Source organism: Physcomitrium patens, chromosome 4 (assembly GCF_059467195.1).
Source record: "Physcomitrium patens ecotype Gransden chromosome 4, ASM5946719v1, whole genome shotgun sequence".
Classification (NCBI taxonomy): Eukaryota; Viridiplantae; Streptophyta; class Bryopsida; order Funariales; family Funariaceae; genus Physcomitrium; species Physcomitrium patens.
Genome location: NC_143413.1, coordinates 19,285,026 through 19,309,668, shown reverse-complemented (window position 1 = coordinate 19,309,668; position 24,643 = coordinate 19,285,026). Strand labels below are relative to the sequence as shown.

The 24,643-nt window shown below is 38.0% G+C and overlaps 2 protein-coding genes across 2 annotated transcripts; one reads left to right on the top strand and one right to left on the bottom strand.

The window, feature by feature from the left end:
• Window positions 1-2,327: 2,327 nt before the first annotated feature.
• Window positions 2,328-3,869, top strand: LOC112281725 (thioredoxin-like protein CITRX, chloroplastic). Its single transcript, XM_024518563.3, has 4 exons — window positions 2,328-2,718; window positions 2,853-2,975; window positions 3,177-3,257; window positions 3,403-3,869. The coding sequence occupies exons 1-4, from the start codon at window positions 2,476-2,478 to the stop codon at window positions 3,553-3,555; spliced, it is 600 nt and encodes a 199-aa protein (XP_024374331.1). The 5' UTR covers window positions 2,328-2,475; the 3' UTR covers window positions 3,556-3,869.
• Window positions 3,870-4,111: 242 nt separating this feature from the next.
• LOC112281724 (uncharacterized) lies at window positions 4,112-17,357 on the bottom strand. The gene is made up of 30 exons (XM_024518562.3): window positions 17,153-17,357; window positions 16,679-16,907; window positions 15,911-16,109; window positions 15,436-15,648; window positions 14,996-15,305; window positions 14,715-14,770; window positions 14,441-14,533; window positions 14,035-14,076; window positions 13,709-13,927; window positions 13,428-13,556; window positions 13,212-13,277; window positions 12,948-13,046; window positions 12,461-12,525; window positions 12,235-12,293; window positions 11,737-11,907; window positions 11,105-11,240; window positions 10,720-10,831; window positions 10,235-10,536; window positions 9,767-9,971; window positions 9,391-9,621; window positions 8,751-9,293; window positions 8,040-8,325; window positions 7,272-7,741; window positions 6,855-7,094; window positions 6,542-6,625; window positions 5,887-6,181; window positions 5,552-5,744; window positions 4,983-5,325; window positions 4,639-4,876; window positions 4,112-4,500 (listed from the first exon to the last, which is right to left on the bottom strand). The coding sequence occupies exons 3-30, from the start codon at window positions 16,100-16,102 to the stop codon at window positions 4,223-4,225; spliced, it is 5,670 nt and encodes a 1,889-aa protein (XP_024374330.1). The 5' UTR covers window positions 16,103-16,109; window positions 16,679-16,907; window positions 17,153-17,357; the 3' UTR covers window positions 4,112-4,222.
• Between the last annotated feature and the right edge of the window lie 7,286 nt (window positions 17,358-24,643).

Below are 24,643 nucleotides of genomic sequence, written 5' to 3'. Positions count from 1 at the left end.
ACACTCAAATTGGGCTCGATTCATTGAAGTGAGATGTGAATTGAAGTACTACCTGTGCAGGCATGATTGAATATTGGAGCTCTAAAAGTGTAATAATTTGGAATAAAGACTTGCTCCAGCAAATATAGGTATTGCATAATTGAGGATGTGTGAAAATCTCAAAGTAAGATAAGTAGTTCCACCAATTGGGCTTGTAGTTGAATCTAAAAATATTCAATGAATGATGAAAAAAATTTGCCATTTGTTCAATAACTTGGACGTAAGGTTCACTTGTACAATTGTGTAATAGATTGAAGTTGATGATTCTCGAGGTTGGTCGGTTCGGTTCTCGTTATTCAGCGTGTTATTATGTGTGAAGTTTAGAAACCTTCACTTGGAGCTATTTGTATCCACAGTGATGTTGAATGGTCGATAGTTGAGGGACTAGGAGTGGTTATGGATTCCCACCATTCATTTTAATTGTGTTGCAATACAAAGGTGTGTCTGTGGTGCTTCATTCTACCCGTCGTGGATTGCATGCAATTTCAGAGTTTGGAATGAAATTATTATTCCAAGTATTGCCTAAGTTAAAATAAAAGCATGCAAAGTAGCGTTCGACATTTTATTTTTCTAACCTTCTACAGATTTGGATATGGAGCATAACATAGGACTAAGCCTGATGGAAATTAAAAATTTGTGAACATAGGCTTCGATGTTGTTGGGGTGTACTTGTTTTAGGACATTCTATAGTTTAGAATTCTAGGTCAAACATTAATTTCGATCATTAGGACACCATTGACTTCAGTTTTGGCGATGATGTTTTATTGCTTCACTCTCCAGTTTCATCAATTAGAATGTATTGAGCAGAGCGTTGTTTAGTAGGGGCACATGTTCTAGGAGGCAAAGCTAGAGCATGTTCTTAGAATTTTTCACAACAAAATCCATCTCTCAATCATAGTAGCAGAGAATTCTGCCATGCCTTGATCTGTCAGTCTTCTTCATTACTTGGAGTAGATTTTTGTTGCATTTTTTGAAGTAAAAGAGAAAGAAGAATAAATTATCTTGTAAAGAATATTATCCTAGGTAAGTTGCTAATGGTCAAAGAATTGACTCTTGGTGTATAGAAAGGATATTCTATGGATATAAGATGACCAAGAGTCAAAGTCAAGAGGATAAAGTATGAACTAGGGAATATTCAAAGACTAGGTAAGAATAATTAGTGTTTGGCATATGATACCTTTGTGGTTAGTAAGATGTCGAAGGATCCAAGGACCATAGGATACCCTCGAGGTACATTAGATACCAAAGGATCCTAACACCAAGGATTATGTGTATAAAAGTCAATGAATGAAAGTTGTCTTGTAGGGCAATAACCACAACCTATAAGTATTGGGTGTTGGAAGTGAGATATATCTTACTTCTTATTCTCTTTGTGTACAACCTTGTTGATGCTATGTGTTGTGACTTCAAAGTTCTATTTCTTCAGTAGCATTGTCATGAGGTGATATATTAGTATTATAGCTTGTGGAATTAGTGTGAAAAGTCTGCTTCTAAATACACAAAGATTAGGCTCCGAAGGTTCACAACAAAAATATTTCTTGTAGTTAGGAAGATCAAAGTGTCTTCAATCGTATGATCGTAGAGCTTGATAATATAAAACAAAAAATAAACATTACAAACTTAGTTATCAATGCCTAGCCTAGTAAATAATACATTACAAAATAGGAGAAACATTGATACATCACCTATGTATTTCACACTTCCTCAAAAAGTAGATGATGGGTAAGATACAAACGATTGGTGGCTTGTGCAGAGTGGATAAGAGATCTCTCTAAGAATTCGAAAATTATCATAAGCTCTTCTTTCCAATCTGTAGCAAGATAATGTTTCTCCACCTACCCTCATTGTCACAAACTCAAATTTCCAAGCCTAAAAGATAGTTCCGTATAGGAACTTCTACTCAACACTTATAGCTTACTCATTATACGAAATAATAAGCTCATAAAAACCCGAACCAACACTTATAGCTTACTCATTATACGAAATAATAAGCTCATAAAAACCCGAACCAACACTTATAGCTTACTCATTATACGAAATAATAAGCTCATAAAAACCCGAACCAATGGAAGGCGGTGGTGAGTATCAACCCCAGAGGGGACGCCGTCCAGCAGAAGGGCGGGAGAGGAGGAAGGACCGGAGGGCGCAGAGGAGGCGGAAGGAGGGCAATTGAATCGAAACATCCCCCTTATCCGAGAGCGCAGGGCAGCGCGCTCGGTGCTGCCTGGGGATTAGGGTTTCGGATTTGCTTCTCGCAAACCCCCCCCCCCCAACTCTGTCTCTGTGTCTCGCGGGAGCCTCTCACCGAGGTCCACTTGCTGCTGCTGCTGCTGCGAGAACGAGCGAGCGAGCGAAGCACAGAACGAGTGGTAAAGGCACAGGTGCGCGTGTTTGAGGAAGCCATCGAGACGGGACAATTGCCCGAGGGAGGCCGTCATGGCGGCAACTGCGTCGATGTCGTCCCTTACATCCGCGTCCACTTCCTACCTCTCGCAGCGTGTGACTGCGTCTCGCGCTGCTGGGCATGGAATTTTCTCCAAAGTTAGCCCGAGTGACCAGAATTCGAGCTTTTTCGGCGTCCGATTGTGGGTACGCGGTGCCACTCAGCCCAATGACAGGAATCTGGGCGTTGGATTTTCCATTCGCGCTGCTTCTGGAGCTAAGGGTGATCACCTTGTGGTACGTCATCTCTTCGTCGTCGTCTGAAAAATGCTCGTGCGTGCTTGAACCTTTATGACTGGGTGCTTCGTGTGGTCCGCGGGCTTGCTGTTTCGCTCTACGCGTTGATGTCGGGCGGGTCTCTCTGATTGCAGAGAAAGGTAACCGCACGTGAATTAGACGACATCCTGGCTAACGAGAGGGATTCACCGATGGTTGTTGATTTTTACGCGACGTGGTGTGGACCGTGCGCTTTACTGGCTCAACAATTGGAACAGGTATAGCCATCGCGAGCCAGCAGCATGAGTGGAGTCACTTAATACCGAAGGTAGTACAGATTAGTGTTGGGGTCTACTGAGGTGAACTGGGTATGCATCTGCATATTGAGGGCCATGTGTGCAAAGGACCATCCAATGGGTTTGCGTGTGTGCTTGAATGAAGAGATAATGGATTCGTAACTGAATTGTTTTGCAATGCAGCTTGCCATGGAATACGGTGACAGGGTGCGCTTTTTGAAAATCGACACTGACGAAGAGCATGAACTTGCTGATCAGATGAAGGTGTGGTCATGCTTGAATCCCACCTTTGTGTTTTCGTTGGACGTTGTTGCCGTTTTACGAAGTCTGTTTGGTTCAATAGTCGCTGACACGTGTTGTCTCGATTATGCCGTCTTAATCAAAATTGTTTGGTTGGAATCTTTCGCAGATTCGAGGTCTGCCTACAATGGTTTTCGTGAGCCAAGACACAGAGAAGCTTGCAATTCGTACAGAAGGGTTGTTATCTTCTAAGGACATTCGAGATATAATTGAGAAAGAGTTAGATGCTCCTCAAGGGGACCTGGCCATGGACGCCGAGTGAAGGCAAGCTAGTTCGGATTTTCACGTGTGATTGAAGTGAATTTTTGTAGCATCGGATCTTCACGATGGTATTCAATCTTGAGTTGCCTCTCGACGTCTCGCATAAAAATGTCTTATCTCCGCCTCCCCCTCGATAAGACTATCACGCTTGCCTCTAGATACTTGTCAACATTCAGCACTGAATACTGTATCAAAGTGTATCATTTAATGCAGGTGGAGTTTTATGTGAGTATTAGAAACAACCAATGAATGAATGTTCATGCGTGCATGAACTTCACATGTACTATTCATTGTAACGACTTTCGTTTAACAATACTTCTACAATCTTCTTCTCTGAGATGTCTGACTGTTTATAGCATTGGTTGTGAAAAAATTCATGAAAATTGCATTGTTGGAAATTTAGAAATCACATTCAAATTGAAATGTGGTATATAATCAGAATAGTGTCGACCCGGGAAGCGAAGCTGCTACTTCAGTAACATGAACTGTGCAGCTTCCACGAATTCTAAGACATTGAAGAGATTCTACATGAGAACTTTGCCCATGCTGCATGCATATGTAAGGGAGACTGTATGGTATCATGTGAAATGTTACAATGATGAACATGAATGTATCTAAATTGGCAACGAGTCCAAAATCTGAGGCCTCCACGAATCTTCACTAAGATATTAGCATTCTATTTCTTCCGGTTGACCATTTGCCAAACTCAAGAATACCTGCTCAAGTGTGCTTTGGCTCACGCTGTAATCCTCTAGCTCTAACCTGTCTTTCTCCCTTTCGAGTGTGCTAAACACCTGTGATAAGGTGAAGTCCTTCACAGGAATGCTGTACTTCACTCTCGTTAGATGTTCTTCTTCCAACCTCGAACTTGGAAACGATAGTGACATAAACTGGTGGAGAGCCTCCACTGCGATTGCACAAGCGCATCTCAGCTCCACCGTGTAGCCTGCCAAGTTTTAACCATTACAACATATAAATCAACTGTCTAAAACCATTTGAAACGCCATTGGTGCTTGAAGAACTAGCAGAAGTTGCCGAATTGACACGACCTAAATTTGGCCGTTGTTAAGTTGCAGACACGTACCTGAGCCAAAACGAGATTTGATGTGTTGGATAGAACCAAGGCAGACGAGGCTTCCTGCCACCATGACCCCAACGCGACTGCAAAGTGCTTCACACTCTTCCATACTGTGGGTTGTAAGTACCACACTCATATCCTGCTCAAGAACTGCATCTGTGATAAGATTCCACATGGATCTCCTTGCCACAGGGTCCATTCCGCTACTAGGCTCATCCAGAAACACCACTGCAGGATTGCCGACCTGCCATGGGCACATGAATTGACTCGTCAGTCCTACGCATGTTGAGTATCATACGAAAAACGATAAGTAAACACGAGAAATTGTCGAACAGGGAATTGACTCTTACAAGGGCGATTGCTAATGCTAGTTTACGCTTGTTACCGCCGCTGTACGCTCCTGCAACCCGATCAACATATTTCTGTAGACCTACAGCTTCCATCAGAGCGTTCACTGCCTCTTTGACATCTGCTTTAGGAAGACCTTTAAGATTAGCGTACATGTGGAGGTGTTCTCTACCAGTCATCAGATCAAGTAGAGGATCAAACTGAGGGCAGTATCCAATCTGTTTTTGTGCTGCTGCTAAATCTTTCAAAACCGAGTGTCCATTGATATACGCCTCTCCAGCTGTGGGTCTTATATCACCGCTCAGCATAGACAGTGTAGTAGTTTTCCCAGCTCCATTTACACCTCTGGACAAAGCCACACATTAGCACCTCAGTATAGACCCAAGCATGACATGACCATGATATGTGAGGCATGAAGAAGACACTCAAAGTTACAAAGAAGCGACACAACACTTCTTTACATCGGATATAGAGATCCGCATTATAAGTTCCAGAGTAGTAAAGGGAAAATGAAAGCACTCTTCAGAGCGTAAAAAAATTAGGCAGATATAACAAGGTTTTGGTTGCTTACAAAAAGCCGAAACATTCACGAGGAGGAATGCCAAGTGATAAATCTCTAACAGCAACTTTGACAACTTCCAAACCACGAGCAGGATATACTTTCCGGAGACCTTGCACAACAACTGTATCACTGCGAGCTTGACCCCCTTCCACACGCTTCCTTTCGTTACAGACATCAACGTCCTCTTTTAATGGTAATTTATCTGTGAAGATATAGACATACCTTTAAGAAATCATCATGTGTAGATAAACGAGGCAAGGAAATAATTAGTGTGGTCCAAAAGCTCACGGTGGAATGACAGGGAAAGAGCCACTGAACGGACTGAAATGCTTTACTTATCATACCTGAGAGTGAATCGGCCAGTCGTGATTCTTGAGAGGCTTGAGACACGAAGTCCCATACAAGATCACTCGACCTACGGAGCGTGCCATTGTCAATCAATATGGTCAACACCATGTAGCCAAAAATCTCTACTATCATGTAGGTGAGAGGGCGGCCCAAAATATCCCACTTGAATGGATCAGATGGTTTTCCAAGCACTTGGTCCCTGAAATCCAGTGCTGACAGTTGTACAAGACTTCTGCCAAGATTGAAGGGAGGAAAAAGATGATAGAGGTGCACCAGCTTCTCATTCAATGCCTGATTTGTAAATGAACCAAGGCATCAGCGTCTTGCACAAGCTCCAAAATTTCAAAATAATTAGACTACAGACATGAACATTCAATTCAATTACTTCCACTGTAAAGCTTTCAGTAAACATTCATAGCAAAATCAAAGAAATCAAGATATTAAAGATACCATGTATCACTTTGGACCCCTCAATATCATAAGCAAGTTATTAAAAATGGTATTATGCTCCAATATTCACTATAATAGTAGGAACTCCAAAATGCTCGAAATTGATGCAGAGATATACAGCTTATCAGTAACTTGCATGTGTCGTCATAGAAACAAATATCTAGTACAGTGCAGGGGATTTTTTGTCCAATTTCAAGTTACCTTGGTTTCATCAATCTCGCCCATAACTAAACTTCCAACAAGCATGCCGAAGCCCGTCAGAAAATGAATGCCTGCAATTGCCACCTACAAATAACAATGGACTCAATCATATACTGCAGTTGTTGCACCTCAAATGAAAAAAAGTAATATATACCCTCAACAAGATCAAAAAAGAATTGACCAATTCCATGTTTTATCGAACATGTACATATCTGTCGCAGATAATTCTTGCTGATTAGAAATTTACGTATTTTTTAAATACTGATTGTATCAACACAATATGACTGACTACAAGAATAGAACGGGAAAATACCTGAGCATTGGCGTGATTTAAAAACCCAAAGGAATAACAGTATGTAAGTGGAATCACGGATGCTCCAAATGACATGAGGACTGATAGTGTTGCTCCAGCTTTTGACCATGAACCCACGAATGACTTGTCTTGATACAGCTCAAATATGAGCATGGTGAGAGCTAATGTTGCTGCATATGTAATCAAATCCCAAGTGTAGGTTGCTGTCCAATATGCCACACAGCTTGCTCCACTCACCATCTGTCCAAAATTACAGTTAAGCGCGAGGAAGAGATTTGTTAAGGATTATAGTAGTGACTCATGTGGAATCTAAGAAAAAGAGGTTATTTCAAACTGACAGAGCACAGATTATCAGGAACCTTAAAGGCCTCAACAACAGCTCCATAGCCAGGGATAAGTCGAAATGCTTTCACACACCTGAAGAAGTTTAGCCTTGACGACGCGTTCCCGAACAACAAAAACCGCGTAGCTTGCACCCAGGTAGCAAAATGGAATAAGAACGAAGAGTGCCGCCAAAACAGACAATACTGTTTGGATCTCCAGAAACTCAGTCTTGGTGAGAGGCAAAGGATGATTTGAAACCTTCATTGTAGCTGAAGAATTAACTAAGTTTGCCTTCAGCCTAGTCTGCATAAGCTCTTGAACCAAAGCTGGTAGTGAATGATCTGAACTGGTGTTGAACAGAAGCGTAACAGGAGAAAAGATCCCCTGCCCCGACGGTGACTGAAAGAGATTGGTTAAGAACCTACTGTATGTACTTGTGTTCGAAGTAACTCCAAAGCCATACCCGGAGCTATTAAACAGCCCCTCAGATTGTGTCATGTTCAAGCTTTGAAGGCTAGATATGTTGAGCGTGGGCCAGAGAGTGTCATTAAACACAAGAGCACCTGCAAAGACATGAATAAACCATACACCAATAAGTTGCGTGCATTCGATAAAGACATTACCACCCAAAGAACATTGTAGATGGCATTCCTGCAGGTCATCGTTAAGACAAGTTCAGCCACAGCCACCGCCATGCCCAGCTTACAGAAGGAGTTTTTCCTACCGAGTCTTATGTAATATATATTCCTGGTAAGCAATTATTGTGATTTTCTCATTACATGCTCGAAATATGTAGCCCACAATTTACTTCAGACATAACTACATCATAACACATCGTATATGTTCAACCGTGACGCTTACCGTATCTGGGGGGAGTGTGCAAATATGTCTGTAGAAGATCCTCACTCAATGCAATGCTGTTGTTCAAGTTATCTCGAGCTTGGAATTCAAGGTAATCATTTGCAAGTAACGTTGACATATCACTGGAAGAAACCCCTGCAACAGGAATAATAGTTCTTTGCCCAGTAAATCGGAACATTCGGAAATCTAGCTCTAGTGAAGGTCCAGCTGGATCAATATTGAGCTTCAAAATAAGCATCACCAATGAAATGGCGAAAACTGGAAGCAATACAGAATTAGCCAGCCCCTGGTAAAGAACAATAGAATAATTAATACGACAAAGACATGACAAAAATGAGTTGAAGAATTGAGCTTGGTCAGAGCTGACCAAGGATTGCTATACTAAAAAATCGAGTTACATGTTGATTGTCAACGGCAACTATGTGTTATAGTCAAAGCCTCAGATAAACTGAATTCTAAAGTTAACATAAATTGACGTTTTTGCATCCTACTTAAAACATCACTCAGAACTTTAATTTTGATGTCTTAGGAGAGTGAAAGGCAGTTTCCTAAAGATCACCAAAAGTTTTACAAAATCTTTTCAAAACTAAGTCAACAAAAATATCCAGAAAACACTATGAACCATAGGGACATAAATCTAATAGATTGCAACACAAATGATGCTTCGGAAACATCAGACCGTGATATATGACAAGGGATCAAAAAGGTTACCTTCCAATCACGTCTGGCAATCAAAACGCGTTTAAGAACCATCTGACTATATGCTCGACGAAAGCTGTTGCTTTGGGAGTTTCTGTTGATTACTCTCTGACTAGAAACAGGAATCATCACATGATGCTTGTTATGTTCTCCATAATTGCTTATTTCAATGGCGTTTCCATTATGAGATTGATAGGTCGTTGCCATAGGTTCATTCACGATCTGGGCTGGTCTATCGATACGATTTTCCAAGGGCTTAGACACATCTGCTGTAACGCTGTCATTCGCAAGCCGGAGAAATACTTCCTCCAAAGTCGTCATTGAGATTCCATAACCACCAATATACAACTCCTCTTGTCGCTGCTCGAGCTCCTCGAAGAACTGAGCGAATGCACCCTTGTTGCTCAGAGGTAATTGAAAAGCCAGCTCCCCTCCTGCTGAGCTCAACAAGATAGCTTGTGGGATGTGTTTGTGCACGAACGCTGTAACTGCAGTGTCATTGCATGAAGCGCTGCTTCGAGTCATGCTCAAGTTGTACCCAACTCCAAATTTTGCCTGCATAGCCTCACGAAGTTAATCACATCTTAAAAAATTTCCACTTAAAATCAGTCATCTGCATCAATCATTCAAATGAGATAAAGAGACCCCTAACCTTTAGAAAAAGGCTGCTTCCGGAACATTTAAGTCGCCCCTCACTCATGATGGCAATTCTGTCACATAGAAGATCAGCCTCATCCATGTAATGGGTTGTGAGTATGATTGCACGTCCTGACTTAAAGGTACGCAGCAATTCCCACACTGCACGCCTTGACTGAGGGTCTAGTCCTGAAGTGGGTTCATCCAAAAACACCACCCTTGATCTACCCATCATCGCAAGTCCAATCTACAAAAAATCAATCCAAGTACATTCCTAATATTATGCAATGACCTCCGTCCAAACTCAGCATCTCAACAGGTTTTACAAGTCAAGATATACTTCCCAATGAATATTGCGCAACCGATAATTCAGAGAATTTTTAAAACTGTACCTGGAGCTTGCGTTTCATGCCACCAGATAGACTAGAAGCAGGGGTGTTCGTTTTATCAGATAAGCCAAGCCTTGAGACCATATCTTGCACATCATGATCAATATAGAGCTTCGGCACGCCTTTAAGAGCGGCAAATAGTTCTAGATGTTCCTTCACCGTAAGGTGATTAAAAAGCACGTTTTGTTGAGGGCACACGCCAATAGTCCTGTTTGACCGGAATCAAGACCAACATCCTCGTCCTTAGATACATCTCTATGACAATCTCCAAACCCTTTGACATTCGTGCAGTTCATCGGAGGCAGCAAAATTGTGAACAAAGCTCTCAAATGCAGACATGGTAGCAGAAAATGAATCATCACCTATAGGTGCCACAGGTTTAACCAAGAAGGTCAAAGTCCTCACATCTCAAACAAAATTGCTTTCATTCTAAGAAAAATACATGATGCGCATGCCGGAGTGTTCTCATACCTTCGGACGTCGTTCATATTGTCACATATGCTATGGCCCCATATATGAGCATCTCCACCACTTGGCCTAATGAGACCAGTGAGCATAGATATAGTAGTACTCTTTCCAGCCCCGTTGTGGCCTAGCAGAGCCGTAATGTGATCCTCATAAACTTCTAGAGTCAAGTCCTCCACCGCAATTTTACCTCCCGGGTAAACTTTCTTCAAGTTGCGAATCATTACTGCTGGTTGCGAACCATTCGCTTTGTAGGGTTCATTATAAGCAGGTTCTGCGCCTTCTTCTTCATGGATGTTGGTTAATTTCTACAATAGACAGGAAAGAGGTCATTCGAATGCTTAATAACGTAACAAACTCTCATCGTTCTCTTACAATTACGGAAAGAAATAATTCGAAATTTCCTTCGGGCAACGCATCGTTTACGAGGTGAAACGAAACATGCTGACTTGCTCATGACAGCACCAGTACAAAGAATCGAATTAAAGCACCTGATACTTGGTCTCGGTAACACTGCGGTTGCCACGCCACCAAGCAGGTGAAAAAAGAAATAGTGGTGATTTTGTGAAACCATACTCGGAAGGCAAAACTTGCTCCAAATACCTGATTTCAAAACCAAGACCCAACGCACAAGTTCTTCGATAAGTGAAAATCATTCCCAATCATTCCCAAGCAATCACATACCTTTCAACGAGACGTATATGTTAAAAAAAGATACGTACATCGTGAGACGAACGTCAAAAGTGCAGTTCTCTAATATTCAAATGAAACATGACCAAATTGCAAGAGAAGGTACGGATGCGCTGAATACTTCAAGATAATCTGAAAATATCTCAATAAGGCGCATAGAGGCATGGAAGGATTGCTGATGCATACCACGCTAAAAAAGCGTACAAGAAAGTATCTATGACCAGAAGCCCAAGAATCCACGCCATAGAAAATTCATCCTCAAAAATGTTTGCCCATGTTATACCAAAATTTGCACCTTCGTAGTGGCCTACCATATCCGCGCCTGCATCAAATTTCAAAGTCATGATCTCCTATCCATCCGAATTTCAGTAATCCTGCACAAGTGTTGCTGGACGATTGTTTCCAGCTAGATTCTCTAAATGAAAGTCATTCACTCGAAAAGTGACACAGGATATACATGGACACATCCAATGGATAAAGAACCATCTTTACTCAAAAACTCCCATTTCACACAAGAATATGATGATAGATACGCAGTACTTGTAATTAGCAGGATTATAAAATAAAATTAATAAAATAAAATAAAATAAAATAAAATAAAAATGGTGAAAGTACTCGAGGTGGCATGCATGATAGGGACGCAGACATGTTTGATATGACCTTCATGTCAATCAAGATGCCCTTCATTACTCAGTTGCTCCCAATTTATCTTAATGTTTCTCTGAACAAAAAAGTATGTAAAATATTAAGCAAAATGTGTTCGTAACTTGAAAATGAGAGTGATTATGGTTCTTCCTTAAGTATGTTGCGAAACGTACCAAAAGTGAAAGCCGTTGGTGGTAACAATGCTGCTATCGATTTCCCAGAAATGGCTTGACCATCGCTCGCACGAAAAAATATGTAGCGTGGCATTATAGCACCAAAATGGACAAATGGTGCAACAATCGCCGCCAGTTTTGCTTTCGAAAAGAAGACGGAAAGAAAAAAACCTGCAAACTTAAAGAGAGGTCAATCAACAACTCTTTCTGGTCAGTCTGCCTTAAGATCCTGAAACCTTGAGAACATTAAGAGAAAAAGAGTTATTAGGATGAAACAAAAATCGAAGATATTGTAAGATTTGAGAATTTCATGAGTAGAAATGGTCAAATGCATGTTTCCTTGTTCTGGGAACTCATCAGATGGTCTACACCATAATCTGTAGTTTGGATTACGTGAAAAAAGAAAACAAAGTGGGTAAAAAAGACATAAAGACATTCAGACATTGTGCAGACAAATCTAAACAGGTCAGAGCTAAAGAAAATACATGGGTAGCTTACCAAAAGATGTAAGAGATGTTGTAAACAGGAAAAAGAGAAGAAGCAATAAGCTTAGATCACTGAAAAAGAAAACAGTTCCTCAACAGTGTCAGTTTCCTCGATAGCTACTTCGACTAATTTATACGCATCATACTTGAAAACTGAATCTCAAAAGAGGCAATGTAGTTAAACAACAGAACTCTTACGAATCCTAAATCCAAAACCAAAGAAAAGAAGTTCATTTCACCTTCTCGGAAACACAGTCAGTGACAGCAATAAAGTTACGGACAACGATATCAATAAGAAGACCACCTGCATGAGGAACAATTCCATGAGTAACACAACTTTGAAAATTTAATTACAAATAATAGAGAGTCGCCGGACAAATGAACATCGGTTGAAAATCACATGAACATCAACAAACGTCAGAAAAAGGATTTATTCAAAAGTTCAATTTGAGCCAGTATATCAATGACTACATAACTATACATATGATTTGATAACCAGAGTTTCAAGGCGAAGACAAGCTTCACAAGACACGAAGAGGCTGTCTACCATCACCAATTAACCAAGAAGTCACGAATTTTCAAAAACTAGATATGATGTCACTTAACCTTGTATCAACAGAGTAAAAAGATTTACACAGACTCCATACAGTCAATAACTACATCTTTCACGCTCAATTAGCATTGATGCAAAAAATTGAACGAGACCAAGAATAAAACCGACAGTACCAAATACGTCGTGGCCCAAGAGATTGAAAACACCCAAGATTTTAGTCCCATTATGTACATCGTCTCTTTTGCGCGCGTCTCCTTTTCCTCAACTAAAGCCTGAAGAGTTACAAATAAACTAGTCAATTGATAGACCTTTATTTAATTCTTCTCAGAATTCATACCCAAAAATTTAATAGATGCGCAATTTGCCATTGATGGCAGCCAATGATGAATAGATGGCATATTATGGATGTTATAAGATAAGATTCACAACTAGCTGACCTTTACAAGCATGCCCAAAGGATATAAAGTTGTAAGACACATCAATAAGCCCAGCATCGGTCCAACCTGCAAAGCATGAGGCTTAGTTTATTGCTTAAGAGAAACCTGAAATAAAGGCTCAACATCCATAAAGTCCACAATTCATTTGCAAGAGTCGTCAGTGATGAAATAATATCTCGAGGAACACATTCGGGAAGTAAGATTTGAACAACTCACTGCTTTGTAAAATCTGTTCCTAGAGTGTGCAGCCACTGGAAATGGAGCTCCCCACATGATCTTTTTAGATAAAATGTCTACCTCAGATCGATTTGGAGCAAGTTTAAAAACATAAGAATTCACAGCGTCCTGCACAAGCATCACACGTAATCGACATATTATCCCAGGAGATTTCGTAATAGGGATCATACGTGCCATAAAACAGGACACGAATACCAGATAAAAAATCTAAAATAAAGTCCTCCACAACGTGACTGAAAATGATGAGGAGAAGAGCAAACCTGCAAGCTCAGAAAACCAGAAGTGTAATAACGCTTGTAGTACGATTGAAGATCTGTGCGCCGTTTATACACGGCTTTCGCAGTGCGGGGCACTGTAGTGAAGTTCATTCGAATCTTATAATTTACATTCCCACCGGCAGGATCTAAATTGTTGACAACCACAATGGCCCATATAGGTTTGTCATTCTCTACGTTACTTAGAGCCGAATCCACAGCATCCTGAACAGCCCAATGAAGTCCTTGTGTCAATACAGTTCAGACAAAAACCGACACGAGATATCTGAAAACAGGGATAAAACTGAAATCAAAACCGATAGCGGCTTCACCTTTTCACTTGAAAATGTTCCTCCGTAGACCTCTTTGAATAACTGCGAAAAAACGTATAAAGCTAAGGTTTACAAATGATGAAATAAAACATATACTTGAATTAGGTCTACTGACCAAAGCTCTTCCTACAAATGGTTCATGAATAGCGAGGTGATTCCTACAGGGGTAATGTGCATTCTAAGTCTCGTGCAAAATCAATAAGATCCTAAATGTATCAATTGCTTCATAATCAAAAAAACTGGGCACACATTGTACCCAGACCCCTACACAGGCTTAAAGAATCACATGAAATGGAAGAATATCAAAACTACTTTCATTATAAAAAAGAGCATGAAGATTAAATGAAGTGAAATTAATAAAACATGAAAATGTAAGGAGACATCGAGCGGGTTTAAAGTGATTTACCTCACTTTCAGTCAGCAGGTGAGTTACAAGGCCCGAAACCTCTGTTGTATTTGGTGCAAAGGTGATACGACCTTGTGTAAGAAGATTTCCCAGCTGCATGGAACACATAATCCTATCAACACAAGCACAAGTTTTGAATTTTGACAGTAAATCCTGGTCCTCTCCAGAAGATATCACACAGAATATGTTTAGAAATTGCTCGGGAATATCACTCTTCATTTCTAGAAGATACTGGGAGAACAATAAATGTAGAGAAACGGGTACTGATCCATACCAACCAACTGAACATATTTTGGAATCGATCAATTCCATCAGGCTGGCCAGTTCGAGCTTCAGCATACAACCAAGCAGCGATTTTTAGTGCTGAATTGAGCTCGATATTTACGTGAAAATTATATTTTCCGACACACCAAGAGGAACACAAATGAAGTACGCAAACTGGCGTGCAGCACAAAAAATAAGCTCCACTTGATTCAACAGTCTTCGGCAGATTTTGAATTGAGTTGACAGCCAGCGTAAAAGAAGTGCAGAAAAAAAATCAAAGAAAACAAATACCAATTGCTTGTCGTATAAGCTTGCCAAGTCCAACGAATGCATCCAATGACGGTATTGGAAGGGAGCCATGATACTCATTGAAGGCATCAAAAGCTGTTGCCAGTTGTGACTCGGAGCCAATACATTTCATTGCTAGAGAAAGGAGAGCAGGAGACATTGGAATGCTTCCTATCAAACGTTGCCCGTTAATTAATGCGTCACCTAAAGTCATGTTTGCAGTGGAGTTGAGCGCTTGTAATCCATCCAGGCCCCTCAATACATCCTCTCTTATCAAGGTTGAAAGCAAGGCCAACTCCTCAGGGGAAATATTCTGAAAAACCGAACCCAGCACTCAGACATGCGACATTGAGAAATCTCGAAAAACCTAAAAAGTTTTCGTATTTCGAAGTATGATTCCAGGGCCAAAAATTCAGACACTTTCAAACGGAGTTAAGACTTACCTGGGCAAGGAGCCTGTCTGGTGGACAGATCTGTAATAAGCTCTGTGCAGTACCATACTCATTCTTCAGTGCTTTGAATAATGGAATAGTAGAATTCACAGGGAATTCAAGACCATAATGTACTTCAGTGCTCCTCCACCATCCCCAGACTACAAGAGACATCATTAATAGAGGACTGATGAGCTCCATCAGGGTCTGACCCCAACCTCGTTTCTGTACCCGTCAAGAAGTCCCAAACAATATTAATTTCTGTATCACTAAACATGTAAATCAAATCAAATACTCTCCAGATGAAGCATGCACTGACGCACCCCAGCGACGCATACTAAACTGTGATCCAAAAACTCATCATACTGAACTATCTGCATCAATGTGTTTTAGTCTTAAGTACACGAACAGATTCTTGAGTATTTGAATCGCTCTCGTATTTCAAGACATGTGGTTATGATCTTATATAAAGCTAAAAGGTCATTACCTTGAACAACCACTGTCGCCGCAACATTGCTTGTAGTTGATGTTTGCCTTGAATGGGAGGAGGTAGCGCAAAGACCTGATTTCCGTTCCCCCCTCCATCATTGAAGAGCTCATCTTCGTCACTGTCCAAGTTACGACTCGCTTCAAAACTGACTCTCTCCATCAGCTCCACGTTTGTCCCCGACAGCGTCATCCTCTACCTACAAGCCCAAGAAGAAACTCTATATCATAGCTCTACTGGCATTTATTCCACCTCTCCGGCTAGGTAACTGGATTTCCCAAGACTCACCTAAATGGAAATATGGTAAACATTTGAAAACATTATGAACCTGGCGAACACGCTCATCTATGGAAAGACTGCGTCCACATTCATCTCCACATCAAAAGACTACAAACTTGTCGAACGATCGGTCTTAGGATCAAGCTTGCCAATAAACGTCCTAAAATCCAATAACCAAAGTCCGGTGGCTTTTGCATAATAAACAAAGTAGGTCTTCACTTCGACAAATACCATTTCATAATGCCTTCACAATAGGAGGGTTTGAGTAACATGTAACGAGAAGCTCATCACATAAATGAAACAGAATAATTAAATGCCACCAGTACTTTAGAAGTACTAAAGTGTTAAATCAACAGTCAAGGATCTCGTCTAATAATTCTCAGACGGGGATAAATTTGGCAGTTGGATTCAAAGGAAAATAGTACAACAATTCTACCAAAGATGCCTTTGAGAAAGAATCGACAGGTCTACAAAAGCAGAGAAACTCACCGACAACTCATCTGTCTCAATTTCAAGAAACGTTCCTCTGCTTTTATGGGCACCAGAATGGAAGGCAATTTCAGATGCCCAATACTATTATCGATCTGCAACGCTCGTATGCTGGATTCGACTCCCACCTTGAACAGACTCCCAGGAAGGATTAGCCAGATCACAGCAAAAACAGAGAAATTTATTTCCTCTTCTCCTTCGAGAAAACAAGGCGCAGAATGGTGTCCGCCTGAAGAATCAATCGATAATAAATCAATCGAAAATTGATTAAATTGGTGATGACGCTAATGGTTCACAATTGCGTTGCGACAAACAAGACCAAATTCTATTTAACGTAGTGAATCAATATCCTTCGATGATACCCTTGCAAATGTAAATTTGCTCGTCGCGTTAGATCGCATCGGATTTCAAACCCAATCTCCGAACTTCGAGCTTCTTGGCAAAGTACAAACTACAACTTCGACCATGCAGTACCTTATTGCAACGCAGTACAGCTCGGCCGCTCAAACATTTCACTCCAAGTCTGCAAGATCAAGGGTGAACATCTGAACTCCACACCCAAGACCTTGCTGCGCAAATTTCCTTCTGCTTCCACCACCGGGTGCCAAGACAGAGAGAAAATAGGAACATAGAAAGGACACAATTATGGATAAATAAAAATAAAAAATTTGGGAAACACGAGAGCTGAACAATGGGTCCAAACCAATGAAGCCGTCCTGTATTTTCTACCGCTAAGGAAGCACAGCACGAAGAACCGCGCATATATGTTGACCGCAGCAACGTCAGGGGCGTTCCAGCGGTAGACTATTCTTAGCAATTGTGGTGGGCCTCTAAAGCCCACAGGCTCACTTTCCATCCCAAGTTCCCAGTTCCTAGATGAAAATTTCCAACTTGCCTCCTGAATAAACTCCGCTGGCTGCTTTCTCTGTATGGTTTCTGATTTCTTTCGAGTGGGTTGGTGATTGGGTAGTGTTCACAGCGAAAGTTCCCACAAAACCTCCAGCTTTCCGATGGACCGGATTTGTTCTGAACTGACGGGAGGATCCCTCAAGCATGGTTTGTACCCATGCAAAAGTGCATCGTCTACTGTAGCTGTGAACGACCCCGAGAAGAAGGTTCCAGATGAATCTTTGGTCTAAGAGGCTGTGAGTAGCTCCTATGGGAGTGTGACCTCGTGTGATGATCTCATCTCACAGGATTGTTAACATTTGATGGAGTCTGCTCAAGAATTTTGTTCGAAACTTTGGCACAATCTGGCGTCGTTATCTGGCCACCTCGCCTTCTACGTTTGAAGTGTTACATTGCGATTGGTTGGGCAAAAACGAAGCAAAGTTTTACTAACACGCGTGTCGTTCAGTCAGAGAACAAACGCAGCCACTTTCCCATCTGGGATATTAGTAAGCATTCCTGCAGACATAAATGAAGTCGGATTACTATGGATAATCCTGTACTCAGATTTCAGACCACTCTCCAGTCATTCAACCAAGTCTGAACCAAGTCAGAACCACCTTTTGACACGGTTGGCGGACGATAGGCACAGAGGAGATTCACTCAAGGAACATGGGAAGAAGTGACTGAGTGAGTCACCAGCGTAGCCACAGAGTAATTGGGATATCTACTGTTATTACTTGGAAGAAGTATTGGGAAGGTTGCTCAAATAAAATTGCTTATCGGGTTCAATAGATGATTGAGGAATGACTGCAACCTCCGAAGAAGTGTCATCTTTATTTTCTCCTGGACTCCCACAGAGCCTGCAAGCTCGGACTGATGCACCAGCCAACTCTAAGACTGAAGCATCTTTTTCATGTGTCCCTTGTTCTTAAGTCTCATTCCTCTCAAGTCGATGATTGCCTGAACTATATTAACCCTATTGTTACTTCACAGACACCAACTTCAAGTCTGCCTACGAAAGGTCCATAAAAAATGACGAGCCCCCCGCACCAGGTTGAGATTGGTCAACGTACACATTTTTTGGAGGTACAAAAGTCAACAGGAGTAGAGTCTACCAACACTAATTTCGAAGGAACGTAACCAAAGAGCGTACAAGTGAGATTAACCCATCATCCTAACAAAACATTTAGATATTCATGGGCACATGAATGTAATTGAACTAGGCATTCTGACAGTTTCGACAACAACACAACTTCTTACACCTTAGGAATCCTGTGTTCCTGACAAAACTGCCGGCTTCGAAGCAGGTTCGGGACCGCCTACGTTTTCTTGAAAGTTGAGGGTCTTACTATTGCTCGACCCTCTCGCAAATACCATGGTGGATGTCATCTGAATGCTGTGATTGCACTGAGCATCGCTGGTCGGTCTGCAACCTTTCTGTCGTCCCAGCGAGACACTGTTATGGTCGGAGCCACACGTAGGTTCAGTGATAAATAAAAGAAAGCTTCCAAAGTCAACTTTGGAGAGGACATTTTAACTGCAGAACAGTCATGTTTGGAAACGTGAGGACGGATTGCGATGTTTAAAACCCTCGAGACTGCTACCGAGGAATACCCCGTCTTTGCTAGATCCCATGCAGCGAATGCTATAGGTGCCACTGCTCCTTTCTGCTGACTTGACATTGCGTTTAGCAGTCGAGCTAGCAATTCCCACGCTCCCTACCGAACGAGCATCCAGATGTTCAGCTTGCCATTTAAAAATCGAGAATTGAGGGCAAGGCTGAAGTTTCTGGAACTGCTGCGACGAAGGTACGACCGGCTCTGTAACGTAAGAGTGCATGAAATCTTTCCGAAATCAATAAGTGTGCTGGAAAACCTTGCGCAATGAGAGTTACAGACTCCACAAACCCCAGGACAGATTCAAGGCATCATCAGAAATCACTAATGCCTCATACCACCTAGATGGAGCTGAAAATCTCCTTCTCATTCGATTATCCTCAAAAACCCTAAAATGAAGGTCAAGGCAAGCTCCCACACACCATTAGCTGGTCCAATGCACGGGGAAGCACCCACAAATCCCAGAACAGGTGGGGGACTGTCGGGAAAGATGTGTAGGAAGGAAGGACGAGCATGGAAACAAAAGAGAGAGAGAGCGAGAGATCTAAGAGCAACTAGGATGCCATGAGCCATTAGTGTTGGTAGACTCTACTCCTGTTGACTATATATATACAAGTAATAGTGATTGTATTGATTTCGGCCCCATGTCCCTCCTCCCCATTGTTCTACCTCAAGAGTTGCTCTTGTGGTGTGGAATTCCATCACACTTCCTCCATCTGTTTCTTCGTTTCCTCCACTGGGTGGCACAAACAAACTTGGAATGGAATGAATGGGGGAGATTCATGAGCTCCACTCATCTCATCCAATGGGCCTAATGTCAACCATGGGCTGCTGCTTGTGATTCAAAACCTTCATCTTCCAACTCCCTATCCTCCTTTGATTGAATGTGGTGTAGCTTTGGCCATGGGATTTTGCATAGTCTACCAGCTACATCAAATTTTGCACAATGGACATGCATGAAATAATCTATTCTGGGTCAATTTTCTTTCTTAAGTTGGAGATTTTGGCATGACATCTAAAACTCCTAATGTTTATAATACTTTTATATTAATGAATAAAAAAATAAACTATAATCAAATTGATGTTATGAACATCTATAATTGATAATATATTTACTTGGATAAATGAATTAGATAGAAATAAATAAAAATAGATTAAATTATTAATATCTTGTTACAAAGCTTTTTAGATACTTTACATAAAGGGATTTAATTTTATATATGTATGTAGATGATTGGTAGGTTGAAAACATGACCAACAAGTTCAACATTTGTTGCATATGTTGGCCACATGGCGGACATGTTAGAAACTTATCCTACAAGTTTAATAGGTGTCATGTAGCACATAGGTCTTTGCCACCTAACTCCTTAATTAGATAATATATACAAGTAATAGTGAGGCCTTCTTTACTCTTAACAATATTTTTCTTACTTTTAGTCCATTTCAAGAATCTCTAGTTTTTTTGTTATTAGCAATAGCGATTTTAGTTTTTTCTTGACTTTATATATTTTTTCTTTTCTTTTTACCATCTTATTTATAAACACCTTATAAATTTTTGTCCTTGAAAATTGATAATTATATATATATATATATATATATATATATATATAATTTATTCAATTATAAGAATTAAGATTACTTTAAATATAAAATTTGGATAATAAGGAGTTACTGATTTTTTGTAATCTCATTAAAATTTCATATTGATGCCTTGATTTTTCTAACAATAGATGTTATATATCAATAAATTACATCTTTGTTGAAAAATATCTTTTTAATTAGTTTATTTTTATTATTTAGTAAAAAAATTTAAAATAAAGAATATTATAAATTCAATAATTATTTATGTCTTTTGTATATATATTTTTATATATTTTTTTATGCATAAAATCACTTTAAAAAGATATTAGACTATAGAAGCTAATATAAAATTTAAATTTATTATATAATTAATATTATTTTATTACGTAATTTCTAGTATAATTTGATAATATTTTTTAAAAAATAAATATTAATATTTAAAATATCATCTTAGGTCTTAAACTTTATAATATTACAATAATATTCTATACTATGTTATAACTTATCATAATATATAAATAGCTTGTTTAAATATTATCTTTATTTTTTTCAAAATTAATAATATTAACAAAGTTAGATATATTTTTATTAAAATTTCTTAATACTATATATATATATATATATATATATATATATTTTATTTATTTAAATTATTTCGATATCTTAATTTAATATAAAAGATTTTTCTTAAATCACCACTTTGATTATATTTAAAGTAATTAATTTTTTATACTTAATTTCTTTTATAATTATTGTTTTGAAGTAATAATATTTTATAATTTATTAAAAAAATATTTTATATTATTTTTCAAACCAAATACAAAATATTTAGTTTCACTCAAGTAATTTTATCAAATAAGATTAATAAACAAAATTATAAGAATACTTTAGCTTGTTAGATAAATTCACAATTTTTTGTTTGTTTGTATGTTTATTTTTTTAAACAAATTAAAATGATATTCAACTAATAGATTATTTTATTATATTTTAATGACATTCATTGAATATAAATTTGACACTCATGCATCAAAGTTTTGATATATTATATCTATAAATCTCAACTACATTAAGGTCAAAAACCTCAATAATTATATACTGTTTTTTTCTTCTAAATTCACAAATTCTTGAGGGATCATAAGTAAGAGCTCATAAAGAATATAAAGACTTAACTTATAGCTGACTCCTTAACTTAAATACTACATTAATATCTAAAATTATTTAAAGTTTTTAATTTCAAAACTTGAATTTAGTATTTTTTGTAAAATTTTCTTATTTCTTAATTTATTTTTACTTCTACAATTATGAAAGGCTATGCTAAGAAGTATTCAACTTCGTAGTTTCAAAATCACACAAGTCTTTTAACTATCCTACCCATGAATCTTAATACATCTTTTTGTAAAGAGACTAAGACTTCATAGACATCTTGGTCTTGATTGGAATAAGGACTTTTATTGGTGGTATATTATTGATATCTTATTACACTAATACTATTATAAATATTAGAAGATCATTATTGAATAATGAGGTGGAAGTTTTTTCTTCTTTTTTCCTTTCTATATCTAATACTACTTCTTTTTGCTACTCAATGTCTAAATTTTATTTAGGCTCAAAGGTGATTTCTTTTGACAATAATAATCAAGGTTGTTTTTATTTGATTTGTAAGTTTTCCTTCACAAATCAAGAAGTTATGGAAACAACCTTTGTAGATTTTTAAATTAGTTTTTTATACCAACTTATGCTTTTGTCATCCAACTCATGAAATTGGTCATTGTCTTCATCATGCAATTCACTAATGTAGGCTTTTGCTAGTCCATTTTTTAATTCTATAATTTTATCTTATTAAGTAGTTTTGAATTGGTGGTACAAAAAGCCTTGGATTCTTCAACTTAGACAACAAACTTGGTTGCAAGTAGGGCATTGATATATGCTTATTAATTAGTCTTTTATACTTTCTCCCTTACTTGCCAAACCTCTTTCTTGGCGTGCCAATTTTTGTCATTGACTTACTGGGATTTTTTCTTGGCCTTCTTAAGACTGCCTTAGATTTCTTTGAATTCTTTTCAAAGTTTAAAAAGTTTTGTATTCTATTCATGTACAAAGGCTTTAGCCATTTTACATGTACTTTGTTTTTTTAATTGATCTAAGAATTATATTTTGATCTTTGGAAGTTCTCATAAGTACAATCAATTATATTACTATCATGTAAAGTCTATTATAATTAAAGAATATTGTATCTAAAGCCCTCTATTTATCAACATCTATCACAAAAGAAAAAATTAAATTGATTCTTACAAATTTAATATTTCTTATTATTCAAGTGATTCTTCATCTGGTCTTAATTAACCTCTTTACTTTAATGGCTACACTTACTTTGAGCAATCTTCTTATCTTATTTATTTATTTATTTATTTATTTTTCTTAATCCAAGTAGATAAATAACCTTGTCTTTTGCCAACTTTGGAGATTTTATTGCTTTTAGGATATGTCTTGTCTTCAAACCATTGTTATCTTTAAATTGCTTGTTATTGTCTTTTTCTTCTAGTTGATCAATGTTTTTGATTTGGCAAGCAATTTTTTTCTTATAATCCATTCTTATTTTTTTCTTTGAGTAAGTAAATCCTTAATTCAATACATATAATATAAATAAGTATATATAAAAGATATTAAATCTTATTTTTATTAGATGTGGTCTTTATAATTAAATTAAGAAGTATCTTTATCTAATTAGATATCTACATTTTTGTAATTCTTATGAATAAGCCGCTTCCTCCATTTTTTAACTAATAGACTTTTATAATTAGTGGAAGATCCCAGTAGTTTAAGTCTTCAAATCAAAAAGCCAAAATTTGATACTTGGAAAGAACTAATTGTGAATAAGGATTCAAATCAAATCTTGAAGTACACAATCACACACATATAGAAATTTTAGAGTTACTTTAGTAGAGAGAAAATTTGCTATAAGTTGATTAAATATTGATATTAAGTGATTTGGATTAATATTAAATTATAAAGAGATTTTTTTAAGAATAGGTGTTTTGAGTGGTTTTTGATTCTAAGAAATAAAAAATAATTCATAATTTTGAGACTATTGTAACCATTTAAGTATGTTTAAAAGTAAAAATATATAAACTTGTGAATCTACTTGTTTTTAGTTTTTTTATAAATTTGTACTTGATGAAGTATTGAATCAAAGATTATTGAAATCCAATTAGATTAAGATCTTCGGATTTTGTAATGCTTTAAGAATATTTCAATATAAGAGAAGTAATAATATTTGGTGTAGATGCTAAAGTTGATTCCATTATATCTACACCTTTATTTCTTACCAAACTTATTGAGTTTTATTATTATAAATTCAATTAAATAATTACAAACATGATGTCATAAATACATATATTTAATTTAAAGTAAATATAAATATAAATAAAATTGATAATATCTTATGATAAAGTATTATAGATGTGGATTTAATCTTTGAGGTATTTGTAGTTAATTAATAGATTAAAAACTTAGCTAACAAGTTAATCGTGTGTCCCACCTCTTGATAGCTTTTGGCACAAGCCAACCATGTAGCATATATATAAAAAACTTGTCTTGTAAGTTAAGATATATATTTTGTAATTTGGACACGTGTTGGAGGTCTTGTAGAATATTGCCACATAGTTCTAAGTTAGATAGTATTTATAGAAGTAAGAGTGAAGCCTTCTTCACTCTTATCAATGCATTTCTTATTCTTAGACTTATTTCAAGAGACTTTAATTTTCATGTCTTTAACAATAGTTATTTTATTTTAATATTATACTACCTTTGAGTTGTTATCTAGTCTTTTCAAGTGATATAAGAATGTATTGATCTTTTGGTTTTTGGAATTCATGTC

Bases quoted from the DNA above. Each gene is read 5' to 3' on its own strand.
- LOC112281724 (XM_024518562.3), bottom strand. From the start codon at position 16,102: ATGACGCTGTCGGGGACAAACGTGGAGCTGATGGAGAGAGTCAGTTTT. The intron at 9,972-10,234 runs GTATGAGAACAC...CCGGTCAAACAG, and splicing joins AATATGAACGACGTCCGAAG to GACTATTGGCGTGTGCCCTC. The intron at 9,294-9,390 runs GTTAGGGGTCTC...GAGGCTATGCAG, and splicing joins GAAGCAGCCTTTTTCTAAAG to GCAAAATTTGGAGTTGGGTA.
- LOC112281725 (XM_024518563.3), top strand. From the start codon at position 2,476: ATGGCGGCAACTGCGTCGATGTCGTCCCTTACATCCGCGTCCACTTCC. The intron at 2,719-2,852 runs GTACGTCATCTC...CTCTGATTGCAG, and splicing joins CTAAGGGTGATCACCTTGTG to AGAAAGGTAACCGCACGTGA. The intron at 2,976-3,176 runs GTATAGCCATCG...TTTGCAATGCAG, and splicing joins TGGCTCAACAATTGGAACAG to CTTGCCATGGAATACGGTGA.